Here is a 21655-nt window from a genome sequence, read left to right as displayed (position 1 = left end):
TCTGGGTACCCTGCTGTATATACCAGAAGCGACAGCAGCTCCGAGAAGCACTAGAATTCATCTGCAAATTATGATAATTTAATGGCCCCTGTGGAGTTGTGTCAAGCTCGGAATATATATGCATATATACCCCCCCCACACACATGCATAATTATATCCACATTTACTAAGAAAATCAGTGACAGAGCTTGAAAAACTCTGCTCTTTTTATCCAGAGATGAAGTAAAAATCTACGGTGAGAGAAAGATAAAAGCAGCAAACTTCTAATCAATAGCCCAAACCCAATTTTTTCAAGGTAGTATGAGACATAATTATTTTGACATGCTCAGTGAAAGCATTTTAGCAGTTAAGTTGTGGTGCAGAGTTGAGCAGCACAAGTTACATAGCATATTTATTTTTCATACTCAGCATGAAAAAGAATTCTATGGAAATTCTATGGGGGTGTGCTAGTGGGGTAAACGTCAAACTATCAATGTACTAGATTATGCTAGCTCAGGCTGCACTTTGGGGAGTAGGGAATAAAATCCAAATGTACCCCATTATCCTCGATCCATCTTAGACAGCTGAGGACCCCAAAATCATAGCCATCTTTTTTGGGTCATGACTGTTCTGTCTAGGTTATTTTTTTTTACTATATATCAATGATAACTATGGTGTCTCAAGGGTATGAATGTTCACATTGAACCTCAACTTGAAAGAACTTGAACACACAAAACTTAAATGCATTAAACTCTAATTAAAGTGAGCAAGGTCACTCCACAGATATGATGGCAAAGCCAAAGCTCTTGGATGTGAGGGTCTGATCCTAGAACTGCTTCCTTCACAGTAAAAGACGGCAATGTTTTTGCTTGCCCCTTCTTCTTGCTGTCAAGCAGGGACAATAACACAGCACTTGTGAGGCAGGAATGACCCCCAAAGTTCCTTGTCCATTTGTCTTGCCGAACTGATCGCCTTCATGTTTCCTCTTTAAAGCACAATCCCAGCTAGCCATTTCATATTGCACCAGGCTACTGCTGTTGACTTCCTCATCCAAGCCTAGGCAACTATTTACCATATTTTTCGCTCTATAGGACACACCGGACGATAAGACGCACCTAGTTTGGGGGGGAGGAAACAAATAGAAAAAAACTCTGAATCCCAGAAGCCAGAACAGGAAGAGGGATCTGGCTTCTGGGATAGCCTCTTGCTGTGCTGGCTTCGGGAACAGCCTTTGAAGCCTCCACAGGACAGCAGGGTGAAGGCACCCCGCTGCCCTGAGGAGGCTTTGCGCAGCCATCCCCAAGCTAGAACAGCAAGACAGAGTGCTGCGCAATGCTCCGTCTCCCTGTTCTGGCTTTGGGCTTAGCCGTGCAGCCTGCATTCACTCCATAAGATGCACACACATTTCCCCTTACTTTTTAGAAGGGAAAAAGTGCATCCTATAGAGCAAAAAATAATTACACTGTTCCAGGTTGTCAAGTCCTCCAGCATTTCACAATGGAGACCAGGAACACCCAGACAAGTGGATCTGGACAGGTCTAAAAGGAGAGCCCAGTGGACCAGGTACTTGAGTAGTAATTAGGAATGAAGTGTATTTCCTTCAGCACTGATTAAACACATGGGCTATCACCCAACAACTAAAGTTAAAGGTCAGAGTGTGTGACCCAGGCAGCTGATTTGCACCTCCCCCCCTTTTTGTCGAAGTGGGGCTACACTTAGCAGGATATTTGGGGAACAGTGCCTGGGTTTTTGGAAAGAATATATGTACTGCCACATTGCATGCAAGAACTTAGCAACAATAATATTTAGCATTTGGGCACAATTCTTACAGCAGCTTTTTAAAATAGGTAAGTATGATTCTAGCTATGTTGCAGACGGGGTTGGGGTTGAGAGGTGGCAACTCGTCCAAAGCTACTTACTGCTTCATGACAGAGGCAAGATTTGATTTAGGAACTTCTGGATGCCAATACTTGCTAGCCATTCTGAAGCTGATAGAAAGACAGGAAGCAATGAGTCAGAGCACTGGCCCATTTAGCTCAGTATTGTCCACACAGACTAGCAGCAGCCCTCAAGGGTTTTAGGCAGGGGACGTTCCCAGCCCTACCTGGACATGCCTAAGATCCAGACTGGGACCTTCTGCATGTAAGGCAGGTGCTGGCGCTGAGCTATGGTCTTTCCCCTCCATGGCAAGGTGAGATTTGATCCAAGGTCCTGACTTCCCAATTTGTAAGTCAGTTGGTTAGCTACCACACTGCACCAAGTTGCACAACAGTTTGTTTCAAATAAATTTGTTACAAACAAAATTTTCATGTCAAGGAGGAAAGTTGTGTAAACAGTTGCTCTGCGCACACATTGCCTCCCTGCCAATCTAACATCACGGTGTTTGTTTGTTTTTTGCAAATGATAGGGTTACACCTTTGTTAGGAGCAACTAAAAAGTCACGAAACAATCAGCAAGCCTTCCACAATTTGCATGTGAATTAACTAATTTTGAAATTTTGAAATGAAAGATCAAAATCTGTTCTCAAAGGATAGTATGGGCTAACACCCCAGAGGACAGGATCACACTTCAAAACGACTTGACAGATTAGAGAACTGGGCCAAAACAAACAAGATGAACTTTAACAGGGAGAAATGTAAAGTATTGCACTTGGGCAAAAAAAATGAGAGGCACAAATACAAGATGGGTGACACCTGGCTTGAGAGCAGTACATGTGAAAAGGATCTAGGAGTCTTGGTTGACCACAAACTTGACATGAGCCAACAGTGTGATGCGGCAGCTAAAAAAGCCAATGCAATTCTGGGCTGCATCAATAGGAGTATAGCATCTATATCAAGGGAAGTAATAGTGCCACTGTATTCTGCTCTGGTCAGACCTCACCTGGAGTACTGTGTCCAGTTCTGGGCACCACAGTTCAAGAAGGACACTGACAAACTGGAACGTGTCCAGAGGAGGGCAACCAAAATGGTCAAAGGCCTGGAAACGATGCCTTATGAGGAACGGCTAAGGGAGCTGGGCATGTTTAGCCTGGAGAAGAGGAGGTTAAGGGGTGATATGATAGCCATGTTCAAATATATAAAAGGATGTCACATAGAGGAGGGAGAAAGGTTGTTTTCTGCTGCTCCAGAGAAGCGGACACGGAGCAATGGATCCAAACTACAAGAAAGAAGATTCCACCTAAACATTAGGAAGAACTTCCTGACAGTAAGAGCTGTTTGACAGTGGAATTTGCTGCCAAGGAGTGTGGTGGAGTCTCCTTCTTTGGAGGTCTTTAAGCAGAGGCTTGACAACCATATGTCAGGAGAGCTCTGATGGTGTTTCCTGCTTGGCAGGGGGTTGGACTCGATGGCCCTTGTGGTCTCTTCCAACTCTATGATTCTGGTATGGTTATATGTATTGTTTTGGGGTATCAGATGACAAAAGAGGACTGTAGGAATGCAAAAATTACATTTAAGGCCTGGAAAGCTTTAACGCTTCACATTTATCAGCAGCGAAAGACTGGCTTCCATGAGAGCTGTACTTTCATTTTGGTGGCTGTGTGTGTTCCCAGAACCAGCTCCTATACTGCCTCCATGCAAATGACAAAGAGCTGGTGTACCTGCGTCCTGCCTTTTGTCAAAATCACCAAACATATATGCTAAAGAGGGGAGCAGCAACCACTTCAATTCAGTGCTTCACATGAACCTTCTCATTTCTCACAGAGGAAGAACAGAGTTTTGCCAGCAGTATAAGGAGTGAAGCATTTATTTATTTATTAAATTTCTATACTGTCCTTCAGTCCAGCACTTCCACTGCCTCACCTGCAAATGTAAAGGAGAAGTAGAGCTGTGTGGAATCAACATGTTGCTGACAATGTACTCCAAAACTCTGGATGACCCCACTCAGTGGTTTCATTTAGATGTTCAACAGCATGAGCAATAAAATCAAACCCTGTGGAACTCCACGTTGAAGGCTCCATGGGGCTGAAGAGCACTCCCCAAGATACACCCTCTGGAACTGACCATCCAAGTAGATCCAAAGCAGTGCCACTCACCCCTAACTTAGACAGCCACTCCAGAAGTATACCATGGTTGATTGTCATGGTGCTGTCAGGCAAGGCATGTCAAGAGTGAGAAATTAACTCTTTATTGTCAAAAGTACACTTACAAGTTAGGAAAAGGCATGTCTATCAGTCCTATGTCTCAAATGCCTCAGCTATTTCTAGATGTCCACCCAATGAGGCAGTTGTAGCAACAGGGAGGCCTCACCTCCAACCTCAGCTTATGTATCTCCCTCACCTGAGCTGCATGCAAGCAGGCAACACTATGTCTCTGTGCAACCTGTTTCTGTTCCTCCCACTCCAATCCTCTTCTTGTCCTGGGAGACAGTGGAGCAGGAGAGGTGGGGGCAGGGCAAGGAGCCCTTTACCCCAACCTGGCCTATCTCTCCCTTCTCATGCACCTGTTTTTCACTCTCCAATCCTGCAGCTTCTCCTGCCTCTGACTCTCATCTCCTGGCTGTTACAGGCTCCCCCAGAGCATTGATTCCTTCTTCCAAGTCACTCTTCTCTTCTCTGAGTGCCCACTCCTCAGTGTTCAGACAGTCCCTGACATCCATAGTATCAAAAGCCACTGAGAGGTCAAGGAGAAATAATAAGGACACATTTCCCCTGTCTCTTTCCCAGCAGAGGACAACCAAAGCAGTTTCTGTGCCAAAAGCAGGTTTAAACCCTGATTGAAATGGATCTAGAAAATCAGTTTCCTCCAAGAGCACCTGGAACAGGTTTTCAACCATTTGCTCAAGAATCTTGCCCAAGAAGGGGAGACTGGCAGCTGGACAATAATTACTTAGATTTTCCAAATCCAGGGAAGGTTTTTTTGAGTTGTTTTAGCACTTCTTCCTTGAAGCAGGCAGGGACCACCCCCTCACACAAGGAAGCATCACATCCCTGGCCCAGCCAGCTGTCCCTTCCCAACTAGTTTTTATCAGCCACAAGCCACTCAAGTAGAGAGATCAGTCTCACAACAGGTTGGTACAAATGGGACTTGGGACAAAACTTTGCAGTACAGAGTACTTCTGTTCAGTTAGCCACACCGTCTTCCAGGATACTCCATTCCATCTCCACTCCCTGAACAAGTCAATCAGAATTTCACTTGCAATCCTCACTTGTAAAATTCAGGACTCTAACAAGGAACACGAACTTCTGGTCTAAAAGTAGAGCATCATGATACATCGCTAGAGTAGACACTTGTTAGGAATAGGATATCCCAACAGTGGGCAAAGAAAGAAGTTGGTCAGAGGAAGGTGAGAAGCTGCTGTAATAAGAAAGGTGTAAGACCCAACGCATGAAGCACAACACTCTTCATCCCTGCATTCAGCATAGCAAAATCTTTCAAGAGGTGCAAGGCTTACTCGGGTTCAGACAGAGAAAAGAATTGCAGGATCCTTTTTTAAAAAACCTGTCATTGTTAGTAAAGAATTTGAAAGAAAGAAAGAAAAGGTATAAAGTCTATAGGGAGTATCCAGTGGCGGCTTTGTGTCTGTAGAAAGCACTTCCACTTGTACAAGGTGTGCGCCCTGGGTTTTTGCCCCCTCCCCATTACAATCTGTACCGAAAGCTCCTCCTGAGGCTATTGTCTGGAGGGCTGCAGTTGGTGGGAGAGAGTTTGGTAAAAACTGAATGACCCATCCTGCTTAACCAGAAGCTCTTTTGCTAGCTGAATCTATTATCCAATCGCATCTGTGTAATGAAAAATAGCATTTGCTTCTCAGAGGTTCTGTGACCATTTGCCCCACATTTATACAGAAAAAATAGAAATAAAATGTGTGGACCTGTCCTTACCCTGTTACAGGACTGAGTTCTCTTTCACTGCCAACAAATTGGGTCTCCTCTTCTGCTTCTTGTTCTGTTACCATGCCATTGACAGAATGTTGTTGTGAAAGGACATCCAGTTCACCATCACCAGCAACAACTTGCAATAAAAGAGCATCTGTCCCTTTATTGTGTGATTTCCCATCCTCTTGTTGCCCTGATTTGTGAGGGTTTCTCTCTAGCAGAGTTTCATCTTGTGTCTCACATATCAATTCCTGGCTTAAAACACCTTCTAATTCTTCAACAGGGTGTCTAGATAGTGACTCTATTGTGTCTATGCTACAGTTTTCTTCAGGTGATATATCATTCACTCCGTTTTGGCCCACCATAGTCCATTCCTGATCTCGCGCAGGGCTTCTGGGTGATTTCTTTTCATCTCCCAGTTTTTGAGGCACAACAGCAGAACTTTTCTCTGCCAAATAGAAAGATTCCCATTCAGTCTCCAGAGCAGACTGCCCTTCACTTTCATTTATTATGGAGAGTGACTGAAATGTATCCGAGGTCTCTGCTGAAAAGGTTTCAAGAGAATTTGTTTGTTCTACTGCTGCAGCTTCCTGTGAAGTGAAATTACTTTCTTGTGTTCCCAAGATATCCTTCCTCAAAGATACAGTTTCTTCGCCAGTAATGAGGACATAATCCATCTCTAGTGAAGATTGATCTTCGGCTTCTTTCAAAGTTGTCTTTTCCTTTCTTTCTGGTCTTATCATCTCTGACTTATCTATGGACTTGCACCCTTCACTTGCATTATTCAGTGTATAACAGATAGATTCTGAAATTAAAAAGAACAATTTTAGTTAAAGTAGTCAAGTCACTGATCAAGATAATATTAAAAGCAAAATACATTATATTTTAGCTCCTCCTCCTGTTCTATTCCCCCTCTTTTTCTTTGCTTAAGTGTGGCTTAGTGAATAAGTATAGTGCTAATTGCAAGATATTCTAGATTGCTAAAAAGTATATAAATACAATATTCTGTGATACATGCATATGAAAATAAAGTCTCCTTTTTCAGAGCCAGAAGCTAGTACGAAAAGAGTTTTGGAAATAATTCAAGAGTTTGGTCAAATGGCAGGATTTAAATTGAATAAGTTAAAAACTAAGGTATTGGAGAAAAATTTAACACAGATTGAAAAAGAAAGGTTTCAGAATGAGACGGGGTTGACTGTGGTTAAAAAAGTGAAATACCTGGGTGTGAACATGACAGCTAAGAATGTGAATTTATTTAAAGACAATTATGAAAAAACTTGGACAGAAGTGAAAAAAGATCTGGAGATTTGGTCAAACTTGAAGCTTTCCTTGTTAGGCCGAATTGCAGTTATAAAAATGAATGTATTGCCAAGAATGTTGTTTTTGTTTCAAGCATTACAAATAATGGATAAAATGGACTGTTTCAAGAAGTGGCAGAAAGATATATCTAAATTTGTCTGGCAGGGCAAGAAGCCCAGAATAAAATTTAAGATATTAACGGATTCAAAGGAAAGAGGGGGGTTTGCCCTGCCAGACTTTAAATTGTACTATGAAGCGGCAGCTTTCTGCTGGCTAAAAGATTGGCTGCTTCTTGAAAACACAGACATTTTGGATTTGGAAGGTTTTAACAATATTTTTGGGTGGCATGCATATCTGTGGTATGACAAGGTTAAAGCGCACAAAAGTTTTAAAAACCATATTGTCAGAAAAGCACTATTAAATGTCTGGGTCAGATATAAAGATTTGCTGGAAAATAAAACTCCTAGGTGGTTGTCGCCAATGGAAGCTAAGGCAGTTAAAAAGTTAAATATGGAGTCGAAATGGCCAAGATATTGGGAAATTCTGGAAAGGGAAGGGGACAAACTGAGATTGCAGAGTTTTGAGAAACTAAAAGGGAAGGTGAGAGATTGGTTGCATTATCACCAAATAAATGAAGTATTTAAATTGGACAGTAAAATTGGTTTCCAGGTGGAAAAATCAAAATTGGAGACTGAATTGTTAGAATCCAGTACTAAGAATTTGTCAAAAATGTATAATCTTCTGCTGAAATGGAATACACAAGATGAAACGGTTAAATCAGCTATGATTAAATGGGCTCAGGACATTGGTCATAATATTTTGTTTGCTGATTGGGAAAAGTTGTGGACCACCGGGATGAAATTTACGGCATGTAATGCCCTAAGAGAGAATATTATGAAAATGATCTATAGGTGGTACATAACCCCAGTCAAGCTTGCAAGGATTTACCATTTGCCTGACAATAAATGTTGGAAATGTAAGGAAAAGGAAGGTACATTCTTTCACCTCTGGTGGACGTGCCCGAAGATTAAGGCATTCTGGGAAATGATCTATAATGAACTGAAAAAGGTATTTAAATATACTTTCCCCAAGAAACCAGAGGCCTTTCTCTTGGGTATTGTCGGCCAGGGGGTGTCAAAGACAGACATAACTTTCTTTATGTACGCCACAACAGCAGCTAGAATACTCATTGCGAAGTACTGGAAGACGCAAGATTTACCCACACTGGAAGAATGGCAGATGAAGGTGATGGACTACATGGGCTTGGCAGAAATGACGAGCAGAATCCGAAACCAGGGAAAAGAAGCGGCGGAAGAAGAATGGAAAAAGTTTAAGGACTATTTAAAGAAATATTACAAAATCAATGACAGTTAGAATGATGTTGGACTAAAGTAAATGGTTACTATCAGTAATGGTTAAGACAAGGAGAACAAAGATGATTAGCTTAAATTTACAGTAAAATAAGGGAAGATTTGCTGAACAATTGATTAGAATTTGGAATACAGAAACGGGAGGCATGAGGAAGTCGAAGAAGAAAGGTTTAAGAAATTAGGACATGAAATGGTACTTGTTTTTTGTTTTGTTTTTTGTCTATTGTTTGTTTATGTATGTTTTGTATGTATGAATATAAAAATTGCTTAATAAAAATATTATTAAAAAAAATAAAGTCTCCTTTTTCTTTCTTTTGCCAGTATGTGAAACAGTAATAATCAATATTGCCTTCTTTAGACAGGAATGACAAAGAAAATATTTAAGCACAAAGTTTTAAAACTCTGAAGCACATGCATGGCACTGTACTATATGTCAGCATCACACTACATCTCCTGTATATTTGTCTAACACACGTTCTATCAGTAAATGCATTAATTACTCACCATTGGCTATGCTTATGACTCCATCTGCTGGTGAATCAATACTAATTGATTCTGCTTCATACTCAAATTCTTTCAAAAAATCAGTCGACTTAGGAGTCACTTCAGGTTCTAACAATAAAGATCCCCAATCTTGATCTTCTTGAGAACATTCCCCAGTCTTACCATTGGAATCACTAGGCTTAGATTCTGAAATATTCCTTGCACTTCCAGCGCCTGATAAATCAATATTACTTGAATCTGTTTCATGTTTGAATTCTTTTAAAGCATATGATGATTCAGGAGTCTCTCTGGATTCTAACAGAAATGATCCCCAGACTTGACCCTCTTGAGTACATCCTGCAATCTCTTTGTTGACATCAGTAGCTATAGATTCTGAATGATCAATATCATTGACACCCGTGGGTGATTCAATATTACTTGAATCTGTTTCATATTCAAATTTTTTCAAAGTACATGAAGATCCAGGAGTCCCGTCAGACTCTACTAACAGTGATTCCCAACCTTGATCTGCTTGAGAATATTCCGCAACCTCACCTTTGATATCAACAGTGCCACATTCTGAAATGTTCATGCCACTTTTCTGAAGAGTGTAATCAAGACCAAATGATACATCAAATGGAGAAGTACATGCAAGAGGTGATTGTTCTGTGAGTGATCCTACAACCCATGGGCTATTATTCTCCTGCAAATTTTCAGGTTCTTGTAGAATATTAGTGGCATATTGACTTCCTGCACCATAGAGGAAATCTTCATTTTCTTCTTCTAGGGAGGCTTGCAATGAATGTTTCTTTCTGAATATTTCATTGTTTTCTGCTCTTTTCTCTGATTGATTGTCTAAGATTGCAATGGGATTAATTTCATTCAGTGTGGTAGATGGTTTAGTGGCAACTGACATCTTACTGATGCTATGCATATCTGATGCTTCCAGCTGATCATCCATCCCTGTAGGTGAAACCAGAGCAACAGCAGGATCCATAGACTTCATTTTGTCTGAGGAAGTTGCACTTTCCTGTTCTTCAAAGTTTTTATTTTCGTATGCATTGCTTTTCTGATTTATGAGTTCTGCTTCCAAATTTTCACTACAGGAACTTGGAAGATCCTCTAGTTCAGTAGTAGTTTTATTTGCTATGTCAGATTCATGCATAACAGTTTCCTCTCCAATTTCAGATAATTCCTCATTTCCAGCGAGTGTTACTTTGTAGGACTCACCAACACTTGTCTCATTATCAAGACACAGACTTTCAGGACATAACTCTTCTCTGTCAATTGTCAACTGCTGATTAAAGACTACGTCTATGTCTTTGTATATTTCTGACAGCATGGAAGACATCTGAATAGCTTTTTCGGGTTCAGTTAGAACAGAAGATTGGGCACAAGTTTCCTTGTTTTCATATTCATTGCAAACATCAGGGCTACTTGAGGCCTGTGAACTGCTGTCTTGATCACAGTGACTTAATATATCAGGATTTTCACCATTTGTTCTCAAGACGAAAGGCTGTTCAACATTAGTCCACAAATCTGGATCAACAATAAATGCCTGGCAATCACTAGGGTTGTTGTTTTGTAATATATCTGGAACAAATGAATTTTCCTGTGTAACTTCATCACATCTTGGGCTAGGTTTCCTTACTGGTTTTAAAGGTAGTGGAGGATTAGATGGAAATTGTTCACTGCTTTCTTTTTTATCTAATGGATTTACATTTACTTCATTTGGATTGATAGATGGTGCATTCATTTTATCTCTTAGCAGACCAAGTGTTGGATCGACCTGAGCAAGTGCGTTCAATAGGTTTGATTGCCAGTCTTCTGGAACAGGGTGTTTAAGAGCATCTTGATCCTTAACATTAGTAACAGAGGATTCTTGTTTTACACCACTTTCATCCTCACAGGATGGTGACAGTGGATAACACTCTTCAAAATTCACAGTACCTTGATCCAACTCTTCTTCTTTGTTAGCCAGTGAGTTTGCTCCATTTCTGCATTCACATTCACTGTTATCTTGAGTAGACTCATTTTCAAACTTAGCAGCATCATGGAAATTTGGTTCTTTTCGCTTTTCATTTTTTTCTGTGTGTGTTTGCATTGCACCATGTGTAATGGTGACTGTGTCATTAATTTTTAAATAATTATCAGAATAAAATTGTGCACCTTCCATTGAACTTTCATCTTGGCTTTGTAAATTCCACCATTCCGAGGAATCATCTGGAAATCTAAGATTGTCCACTATGGATTTTTTATTTTTATCTAATGTGGTTTCAGAATGACCTTGCATTATTACATCCCAAGCATCTGAATTCTTTGGGCCATGGTTTTCTTCGTGATTTATATCAGACATTTGTATAGTATGGTCATCTGCTTCATCCTGAATTGTTTCCCAATGCGCTAAACATTCAGATGTTTCATGAACATAATCCTCCACTGAAGTGTCAAAAGCATTAAGATTTTCTGAATTTTCATTTAATGTGACTACTTGGACATTTTCCTTGAAATGAGGCTGAGTGCTTGAACTTTCTGAATCAATTGCAAGGTTTGTTTCATGAGGCCGAACAGATTCTTGCCCTTGTGTGTCAGCCTCTAGTCTGTTAGGATGTAGAGCTGCCTGTATTCCTGTCTCTTGCATACTCAAGTATTCTGAATCTACATCAATTCCAGGACTTGATAATGAGGATACAGTATCATCATCCACATGAGCATTCCAAAGCTCTAAGTTTTTCGGCACTTTGTGTTCAGTGCTTGTTTCAGAATCTTCTTGGCTTTTATTCTCAGGTAACTCTTTTCCAGATGCTTCTTCACCATCAGTTGTCATGTCCCAAGCATCTTCATTTTCTTTTTGATTATTAGCTACCTGAAAGCTATCCCAAATATGTATATTTGTAGAAAAATCACTTGTATCGGGAGTGGTTGCACTTGAGTGTGTATAGTCAATGGAACCACTACAAGTGGTGTCTTCTTTGTAATAGGTGTCTTTGATAGGAATATCTTCTGGGAAATTATACATGGTATCTGACCCTTCAAGTGCCTCATTTATGTTGGGGCTTATTCCAACAGACTGTGCTTGTTCATCCACCGATACATTCCAGGCATCTAGAATATGGGACAACTCATGATGAGGCATAATATCAATACATTTCTCATTTGAAAGCTTATTCTCAGACTCCAAACTTTCAGAAGTCTCACTATCGTGAGACAAATCCATTCCATTTGACAACAAATCATTTATTTTAGGCTTATCCATTGTATCCAGGGCTTGAGTATATTCTGTATATGAATCCTGTTGTATTTCCATTGATTTCTCTTGATTTTTATCCTCTAAAGATGCTCCATGACTGCTAAGCATTCCTGAAACATTTCCAGGAGTTTCCAAATCAGATTTATGAATGTTCACGTTAGCAACTGACTCATCAAATTCCTGATGTTCCTGATGTTCTCCTACTGGTACTGGCAATTCATCATGTAGCAAACAACTTGATGGCTCTGACTTAGAGATACGTTTCTCCAATTTATCCCATACATCTTGATGTTCAACCAACTCCGGATAATGCATTCCTTGATGGTTTTCTCCTCTAGGGGAACTTGGGGATGCACTCTCCTTCTCAGGGACCTTCTGTGCAGATAGTTCCCTATCCAAACTTTCAGATGGGGATAACACATTTAAACTGTATTTTGGGTAAGCATCCATGTCAAGACTATGAACTAGGTGCTTGTTTTCTTTTTTGGGAGATGTAGCAAAATATTCTGCATTGCTATCGAGAGATCCACCCTTCTTTTCCTCATTGACAGGATGAGTCTCATTGGAAAATGGCAGGCTTATTTCCTCTGGCTCTGCTACTACATTTTCTAGACTGTCACTACATCTTGTTTTTTCTGGTGACCTGGGAGAACCAAAAATTGCCCTGCTTTCCTCTGAACTATTACTAGACGAGAGAGGGAGTGGAAGGATCAAGTCTTTGTTGTCATTTTGCATCATTTCATTCCTAATATTTTCAAGGGTGACTTGCCCACTTCCCTCATCTGTTCTTTGACATTGCTTGACTACTTGCTTTGAGGCAGAAAAGATGCCACTGTGCTCTAATCCAGCCTGTTGATTGTATTGAAGCTGTTCATCCCACTGGTTCAACTGTTTATCTAGAAGTCTGGTGCTCTGCTCTGATTGTTTGTTTCTTTTTACTTGATCACTGACTGAAAATGTTCTCTCCATGTCATTTGTGTCCTCAAGGATGACATCACTACTTACTTCAGCATTTTCCCCTTCAACATCTATGGTATTATTTAGAGCTGAGTGGCTATTTTTCTCTGTAGAAAACATCATTATTCCAGTGTCTTCAGAGCTTGAAGGACTACTTTCATGATCACAGTAGTCATCTGAAAAATATGTAGCACCTTTTTGTTTCAAATCAAGTAAATCAATATTTTTTATAATAGTAGTTTCAGAATGTACTGCTTCCGGTTGGTTCTTATTATTAAGTGGTGCTTCCCAGGGGCCTCGACTTCCATAGTCAGAATCAGTGGAACATACCGCTGATGTTTGTGGTAATTTCAAATCTCCAAAATTGTATGTTTCAGGTTCACCTGAGCTTATGTTTACCATTTGATCCAAGATTGGCCCATAATGTTTGCCCTCACTCTCTTTTTCATCTCCAGCCCCTGTTGGTGATACATATGAGTCAGATGTTGAATAATTTGTATCCGGTGGAGAAACAATAAAATCGTCACATGTATTTGAGGTGTTAAAGTCTGATTCTCTATATGACAGGAAGGGGTCTTCCCAAGAGACAAGGTTTCCAAGTGCCTCTTTTCTAATGTTTGTGTCATACATGGCCCATCCATTGGTATTTTCAAATTCTTTGGGTTTAGGTACAGTATCCCTTTGGTGTTCCATAGCCAATTTAACATTCTTCAGCATGCCACTCGTATCATTATTTGCATTTTCATATGTTCTGTTGTTTTTTATTGAACTATCTTGTCCTTCATTCTTTGATCCTAGGTCTACTTGACTGTTTAGATGTTCAGAATCATTGCATTCAGAGTGTTCTGGTGAACAGTTGGACATAACCCATGTATCAAGTTTCATTGGGGAAATATGATCAAAATCTACCTGAGGAACATTCCATGTACACTCTGAATGTCCAGAACCGTCATGATCAATTTCTGCCCAAACATTAGGTGAATTTGAGTTGATGTGTCCACCATTACTATTGGTATTACCCCATGGACCAGAAATTGCAGGAACTGGTTGACTGGTATTCCACATGCTAGCAAAGTCCTCCATTGGTTGTTCATTGTCTTTTTGATGGCATCCCAAATCCTGCTTAACTTGGGCAGCACCAAAATTGTTCTCCCAAATACCTGCTCTTGCAAAATCCATACGCTTCTGCTGCTCTTGTATACAGACTGAATCTGAAGCTCTTCTATCAGTTTGCTCTTTCAGTAATAGACTTGTTTTATATTCTTTCCATGAATCAGGAGTCTGAAATACAGATTCTGCTTCAGTTGAACTCCATGTAACAGCATTTTTGGAATCTATTTGAAACCCATCCCACCAGCTCCCATATCTTGTACGAGACTGAGAATTGTTCACATAATCAGTTTCATTATTTTCTTTAATTTTATCTTGTGGGCAAAATAAAGATGGCCCATCACCTAAAGGCGGCGATTCCACACGGCTGTTCATAGAGATTGGTGGAGTTCTCCTCTCAACATTGTTCAACACTTTAGGATGAGAGGAAGAATCATTTTCTAGGTCTATCATACTAGGATGTTCTTGCAGGTGGCTACACTCATTAAATTTTATTGTGTCATCTTCTTCCTTTCTTGTCATTGGTAAATCAGTTGAATAATTTGCAATGTCACATTCTGATAGATTTGTCTCATCATTTACTTTTGAGTCAGTTGGTGGTTGTCCTTCTGATGAACCACTGTCATGGGAGAAGTCATCAGGAGGGGAACAGTCCACAGAATGAGAAGAATCCATCTGAACTGCAGCCATTGGTGCTAAATCAAAGTTGAATAGATCAAAATTGTTGCTGCTGTTCCTCGGCTGAGATTTTTCTTCTTCAGCTACTGCTCCTTCAGGAATGGGACTATAGGAATCAAAACCGGAAAGGAAACTGTGATGAGATGCTGCTCCTTCTACTGGGCTATCGTCACTAAGAAAAACTGAGCTCTCCTTGGAGGATCTGCTGCTTCTAATAGTAGCAAGCCCACTGTCTGGACTCACAAGATCTACATTAGCATCAGCATGGGCTTGGACAGATCCATTATGATCTTGAGGGTTCTCTATAAAGTTGACAACATTTGGCTGTGGTTCAATGTCAGAGCCATAAAGCTCCATAATACCAGAAGATCCTTGAGAAAGTGGAGCGCTTCCAGCAACCGCTTCAGTGGAAGATGTTCTACTGTTTGGTGCCATTTCTGGATGTCTCCTGCTGATAACGTCTTTCATTAGCAGGAAAATTTCATCGCAATTGGCTGAAGAATTTTCTTGGTGATAAATGAGGAATTGATCACATCCATATTCCAGAGGATCCAGTTCTAGGCAAGGATTCTGACATTCTTCTAATTCACAACAAATCTGTTGAGGAAAAAAGCAGTGGTATTTATCATGTCTGTTGCATAATTTAAAGTTAAAAACAAACTTTACTGAGTAAGTTTTCTTTTAAGAAGCCCCCTAGAGATGTATTAGGGGGTTTAGGAAGCAAAGAAACAGAACACATAACAGTATCAGATTTAAAAACCCACATTAAAATCACAAATTCCTGCTTTCACTCCTTCTTAGCCTCTTAACTTGCTCAGATTGAGCCAATCAGTTTCACCCCCTGCCCTATCCAGGCCCCACTTAAGCACCTAGTCTGGTGGTAATAAATTACAGCAATGCTAGTAGTAGACTTTAAAATGACAGAGAAATCCAGGACTACGGCAATTACACTGATATCTTTTGTGGTTAATCTTTCTCTAACTAGAAAGTCTTGGGTTGGGGGAATGTGGACAAATCTCAAGATGTTTATGAAATGAAGAAGGATCCAAATTGGGTACACTGTATAAAATTATTTTCTTTCTTTTTAACAAAATGACAATTTGTTTTATCTCTTCCCCTCACCACTCCTTTAATCATCTAATGGTGTTTTTATTGCATCGTTGCTCACAGATAACAACACACTCAATAAATGTAATTTCTATGACTCATACATCCTATGCTATGGCAAGACTAAAAGACCAACAGGGAATGTAATGATGCATTTCTGTTCTAGAACACAGACAGAATTACTTTACTCTTTCCTTCGTGATACTTACCTGATTTCCCATCTCCATGTTTTCTGAATAAACTGCTATCTGCCTTTTTTCTTGCCTTTCTTCTGATAAGTAGCTGGCCAAAATGACAAGGACATCAAAACCATACTTATCTACAAATGCTTTTAGATCTCCGGTCATGTTTCTGTGAAATAGGCAGTCCTGAAATATGACAAAATTACTTCTTATTGAAGGATTTTTTCTATTGGTTAACATCCAGAGCTAACTGGAATGGCTAATCAAATTAATGATGAACGCATTGGGATCTTGTTCATACTCTTATGGATCCCAATAATTATTGTAGCTCTAAAAGTTAAAATAACATAGCCATATGTTTATACTTTCACAAGAATAATAGAATCATCGAGTCAGAAGGGACCCCAAGAGTCATCTAGTCCAGCCCCCCTGCAACGCAGGAATATCCAAAAGAAGACTGTTCCACTGTCAAACACCTCTTACAGAATCTCCTTTCTTGTAACTTGAAGCTACTCGTTCAAGTCCTACCCTCCAGAACAGGAGAAAACAAGCTTGCTCCACCCTCCATGTGAGAGCTTTTTAGATCTTTGAAGATGGTTACCATATCTCCTTTCAATCTCTTTTTTTCCAGGGTAAACACACACAGCTCCTTCAACCATACCTCATAAGGCTTGGTTTCCAAACCCTTGATCATCTTGGTTGCCCTCCTCTGCAAATGTACCAGCTTGTCAACATCCCACTTAAATTGTGGCGCCCAGAACTAGACACAGTATTACAGGTGTGGTCTGACTAAGGCAGAATAGTCATAGTGAACACATCCAGACAACCTGTTTATTCAGCATTCATCCTGATTTACTTGCACAAAGCTTACACAGTAATTCGATTATGCCTGGTCTTTACTAAGCATTTGATTTGTTTAGGGCGCAGTTATATGACAAGAAGCACACATTCTGCATTCATTCAGATTTGTGGTGGCGAATTCATCCTACACTTTAACTGCATTCTGTGGCACATTCCAAACCACAAAGTCCTCCCCTGGCTGATACCAAAGTCCCAGGGTATGGTCTGAAGGCACATGAGGCCATCAGCTTGGTAAAGCTAAGCATGTTTGAGGCTAGTCAGTGACAAGATGGTTCTACTTCGGGTTCCATGATGGAATGAAGATGGGATATAAAGGTAAGAAAATAAATAAATAAGGGTGGGTGTTCCATCTCTGCTATTCCCTATCATCCTGTTCTGACAGTAATTTCTTCAGGGGGCTGGGAAAAGTCCTGCAAGCCCCTCCCCCATTCCAAATGTAGGTTGTTTAACCTTCTTGCAAACAAATCAGAATGAAAGCTCAATAAAGACCTGAAATAATCTAATCTCTAAATAAAATTTGTGCAAGTAAATCAGGATGAATGCTTAATAAAAAGCATTTCTGGAAGAGCCTCCAAAATCCACCAACATCACAACTTGAGATGTCCCATGTGATCTGCCCCACACCTATGTATGCCATACATTTCCAGAGTTGTGGGATAGTAACCATGCCTTTTCAGGTGAAAAACAAGAACCTTCGGGGAAACAAGGAATCTTACCCCAAACAATACCATAATTCAGTCTTTCTGAAATAACAGCAAAGACTAGATCCATCTTTTAAAACAAGAAAAACCTTGTCATTCTGCATTGCAAGTTAACGATATAAATCCAGTGTGTTTTAACATCTTTATTTTTGCCTATTGTAATACCTTAGCAAAACAAAGAACACATTTAACTGAGTTTCTTTGTCCCCCTTTGGCTTGCGCTGTTTGCATTTGAGAAAATGTATTGTACTCTGGCAAAGAACATTATCATATGACATTATTGGCTTTTATACTGCTACTAAGCAACGTTCTCCCTAAATCAACAGCAGTTCATCAACAACACACAACTGTATATTCAGGTGGGCACTTATTCACTCCCTCCCATTCCAAACTCCACACATCTGTCTTCTATCTGATAAATTACTTTTTAGTTTGTGTGTGTACAAATACTATTTATTAATCTACTCAGACGTGTCTAGCAAATGTGTCTATTTTCCCTTAAGTTAAAATGAAAATGAAAAACACTTCATCAAATCTTAGGAAGGAAAAATATTATTTCATACATTGAACTGTCTGGGGTGGGTTTTCTGCAGTTTTGCCTGCTTTTCCTGTGCTGTTCACCTTGGCATTCACCCAAAATAGAGTAAATAAGCAGAGGAGAGAAGGGGTAGATGAGGATCTACTAGGACATCGCTGTGCAATTTGCAGTAGATCAACAAGGATTTATGACTCCCAATTGTTTAACAACAGCAACTTATCTTTTAAAATAACAAATTAGACTGCTGAAATGAAGAAGCCTTGTAGAGAAAACCAAGAATAGATTTTGGTATGAAAGGACTGTGAACTCAAATACTGAAAGCAAATTCCTGGGCTACAATAAACTCAAAAAGTTTTGAAATTCCGTGTGTTTATCAACTCCCTTTCTTAGACCCTAATTTACCGGTAAAATTAATTTCAGATAGTGGATTTTGGGAGTTTCTAGGAAAGAAACAATGCAAATCCCACAATATTGACATCTACCCACATCCATGATATAGGATGCGAGACTGTGCAAGGAACTTTTTACCTTTTCTTCTTTGAAGGGCACGCCAAGAAATAAACTGTAATCCTTTGAAATTTAGCAATTTAATACTGTTAAACCTTAAGCAGAATTTGCCAAGGCAGAGCAGCAGAAATAGTACAGATGATCTCTGGGGACACCTTGCTCAGAATGATCCATTCTGAGAAATACTACTTCCTCAGGCAAGGCCAGGCTGACTTGGCACTAGGAGTGTCAGGGAATTCTCATCAGAAATAGAAATCCCTACCCTTCATTTATAGATTCTACCATACCTTTATAAACCATTCACTGGTATATGCTGTGAAGCATTTTGTGCACCTAAGTTCAATAGGTGAAAATATATTTAAAATGCAACCATAATGAACATAAAGGGCACAATGTCTATATCTTGTTTGGTTTCAAATAATCAGGTATTATTATTATTAAGCAATATTATACAACTATTATTTGGTGGCGGTTATTGGAATGGGAGTGTATGGGGTGTTGGAGGAGAAGCAGGACACAGGCTGGACACATTGTGCTCCTTCTGGAGCAGTTTGTTCACCTCTGGTTCCCACACTCTCACCTGTGGCTCCTAAGAGCCACAGCATGTGACAGCAGCCACACCCAAGGAACGGTTTCAACTGGCTGGCTAAACCAGGTGAGGGGAGCGCATTAGTCTCAAACCTTCAGTGAGTTAGGGTTGAATTCAAAGACAGGTCACTTTGGTGCTGTTAATGCAGGTACGAGTATCTGCAGCCACAATAGATGCAGTGATCCTCCAGCGTTTGACTTCTCTGAAAGCACACTCCATTGTCTCTTGAAACAGACAGATGCCAATAATAAGGTGAGAATCTCTTCAATATACTGCAGTTTTGGTGCAAAGTCACAATGGCAGCAGTTTCCATTTTCAGGAAGCTGTATGTGGGAGTCAAATACAAATTATGTTGTTGTTGTTGTTTAGTCGTTTAGTCGTGTCCGACTCTTCGTGACCCCATGGACCAGAGCACGCCAGGCACCTCTGTCCTCCACTACTTCCCGCAGTTTGGTCAAACTCATGCTGGTAACCTCGAACACACTATCCAACCATCTCGTCCTCTGTCGCCCCCTTCTCCTTGTGCCCTCCATCTTTCCCAGCATCAGTGTCTTCTCCAGGGAGTCTTCTCTTCTCATGAGGTGGCCAAAGTACTGGAGCCTCAGCTTCACGATCTGTCCTTCCAGTGAGCACTCAGGGCTGATTTCCTTAAGAATGGATACGTTTGATCTTCTAGCAGTCCATGGGACTCTCAAGAGTCTTCTCCAGCACCATAATTCAAAAGCATCAATTCTTCGGCGATCAGCCTTCTTTATGGTCCAGCTCTCAGCTCCATACATCACTACTGGGAAAACCATGGCTTTAACTATACGCACCTTTGTTGGCAAGGTGACGTCTCTACTTCTCAAGATGCTGTCTAGGCCTGTCATTGCCCTTCTCCCAAGAAGCAGGCGTCTTTTAATTTCGTGGCTGCTGTCACCATCTGCAGTGATCATGGAGCCCAAGAAAGTAAAATCTCTCACTGCCTCTATTTCTTCCCCTTCTATTTGCCAGGAGGTGATGGGACCAGTGGCCATGATCTTCGTTTTTTTGATGTTGAGCTTCAGACCATATTTTGCGCTCTCCTCTTTCACCCTCATTAAAAGGTTCTTTAATTCCTCCTCACTTTCTGCCATCAAGGTTGTGTCATCTGCATATCTGAGGTTGTTGATATTTCTTCCGGCAATCTTAATTCCAGCTTGGGATTCATCCAGCCCAGCCTTTCGCACGATGTATTCTGCATATAAATTAAATAAGCAGGGAGACAAAATACAGCCTTGTCGTACTCCTTTCCCAATTTTGAACCAATCAGTTGTTCCATATCCAGTTCTAACTGTAGCTTCTTGTCCCACATAGAGATTTCTCAGGAGACAGATGAGGTGATCAGGCACTCCCATTTCTTTAAGAACTTGCCATAGTTTGCTGTGGTCAACACAGTCAAAGGCTTTTGCATAGTCAATGAAGCAGAAGTAGATGTCTTTCTGGAACTCTCTAGCTTTCTCCATAATCCAGTGCATGTTTGCAATTTGGTCTCTGGTTCCTCTGCCTCTTCTAAATCCAGCTTGCACTTCTGGGAGTTCTTGATCCACATACTGCTTGAGCCTTCCTTGTAGAATTTTAAGCATAACCTTGCTAGCGTGTGAAATGAGTGCAATTGTGCGGTAGTTGGAGCATTCTTTGGCACTGCCCTTCTTTGGGACTGGGATGTAGACTGATCTTCTCCAATCTTCTGGCCACTGCTGAGTTTTCCAAATTTGCTGGCATATTGAGTGTAGCACCTTAACAGCATCATCTTTTAAAATTTTAAATAGTTCAGCTGGAATACCATCACTTCCACTGGCCTTATTATTTGCAGTGCTTTCTAAGGCCCATTTGACTTCACTCTCCAGGATGTCTGGCTCAAGGTCAGCAACCGCACTACCTGGGGTGTACGAGACATCCATATCTTTCTAGTATAATTCCTCTGTATATTCTTGCCACCTCTTCTTGATGTCTTCTGCTTCTGTTAGGTCCTTACCACTTTTGTCCTTTATTATGGTAATCTTTGTACGAAATGTTCCTTTCATATCTCCAATTTTCTTGAACAGATCTCTGGTTCTTCCCATTCTGTTGTTTTCCTCTATTTGTTTGCATTGCTCGTTTTAGAAGGCCTTCTTGTCTCTCCTTGCTATTCTTTGGAAATCTGCATTCAATTTCCTGTATCTTTCTCTATCTCCCTCGCATTTTGCTTGCCTTCTTTCCCCCGCTATT

The 21655-nt window shown here is 40.4% G+C and overlaps 1 protein-coding gene across 8 annotated transcripts in view; it reads right to left on the bottom strand.

Moving 5' to 3' along the window:
- PRUNE2 (prune homolog 2 with BCH domain) overlaps positions 1-21655 on the bottom strand; it is a 129334-nt gene that overhangs the window by 36838 nt on the left and 70841 nt on the right. For all 8 annotated transcript variants that reach the window (XR_008332656.1, XR_008332657.1, XM_053407729.1 and 5 more), the window contains exons 7-9: positions 16258-16416; positions 8968-15538; positions 5801-6599 (exon numbers count right to left, since the gene is read on the bottom strand). Coding sequence is in view for 6 of the 8 variants with exons in the window: in XM_053407729.1 (XP_053263704.1) it covers positions 5801-6599; positions 8968-15538; positions 16258-16416 (7529 nt within the window). In the remaining 2 variants the exon portion in view is untranslated. The remainder of the gene's footprint in view (positions 1-5800; positions 6600-8967; positions 15539-16257; positions 16417-21655) is intronic.

This window comes from Podarcis raffonei, chromosome 11 (assembly GCF_027172205.1).
Source record: "Podarcis raffonei isolate rPodRaf1 chromosome 11, rPodRaf1.pri, whole genome shotgun sequence".
NCBI classification, from domain to species: domain Eukaryota; kingdom Metazoa; phylum Chordata; class Lepidosauria; order Squamata; family Lacertidae; genus Podarcis; species Podarcis raffonei.
The sequence above is the reverse complement of the archived record's forward strand: the minus strand, read 5'-3'. Positions and strand labels throughout refer to the sequence as shown.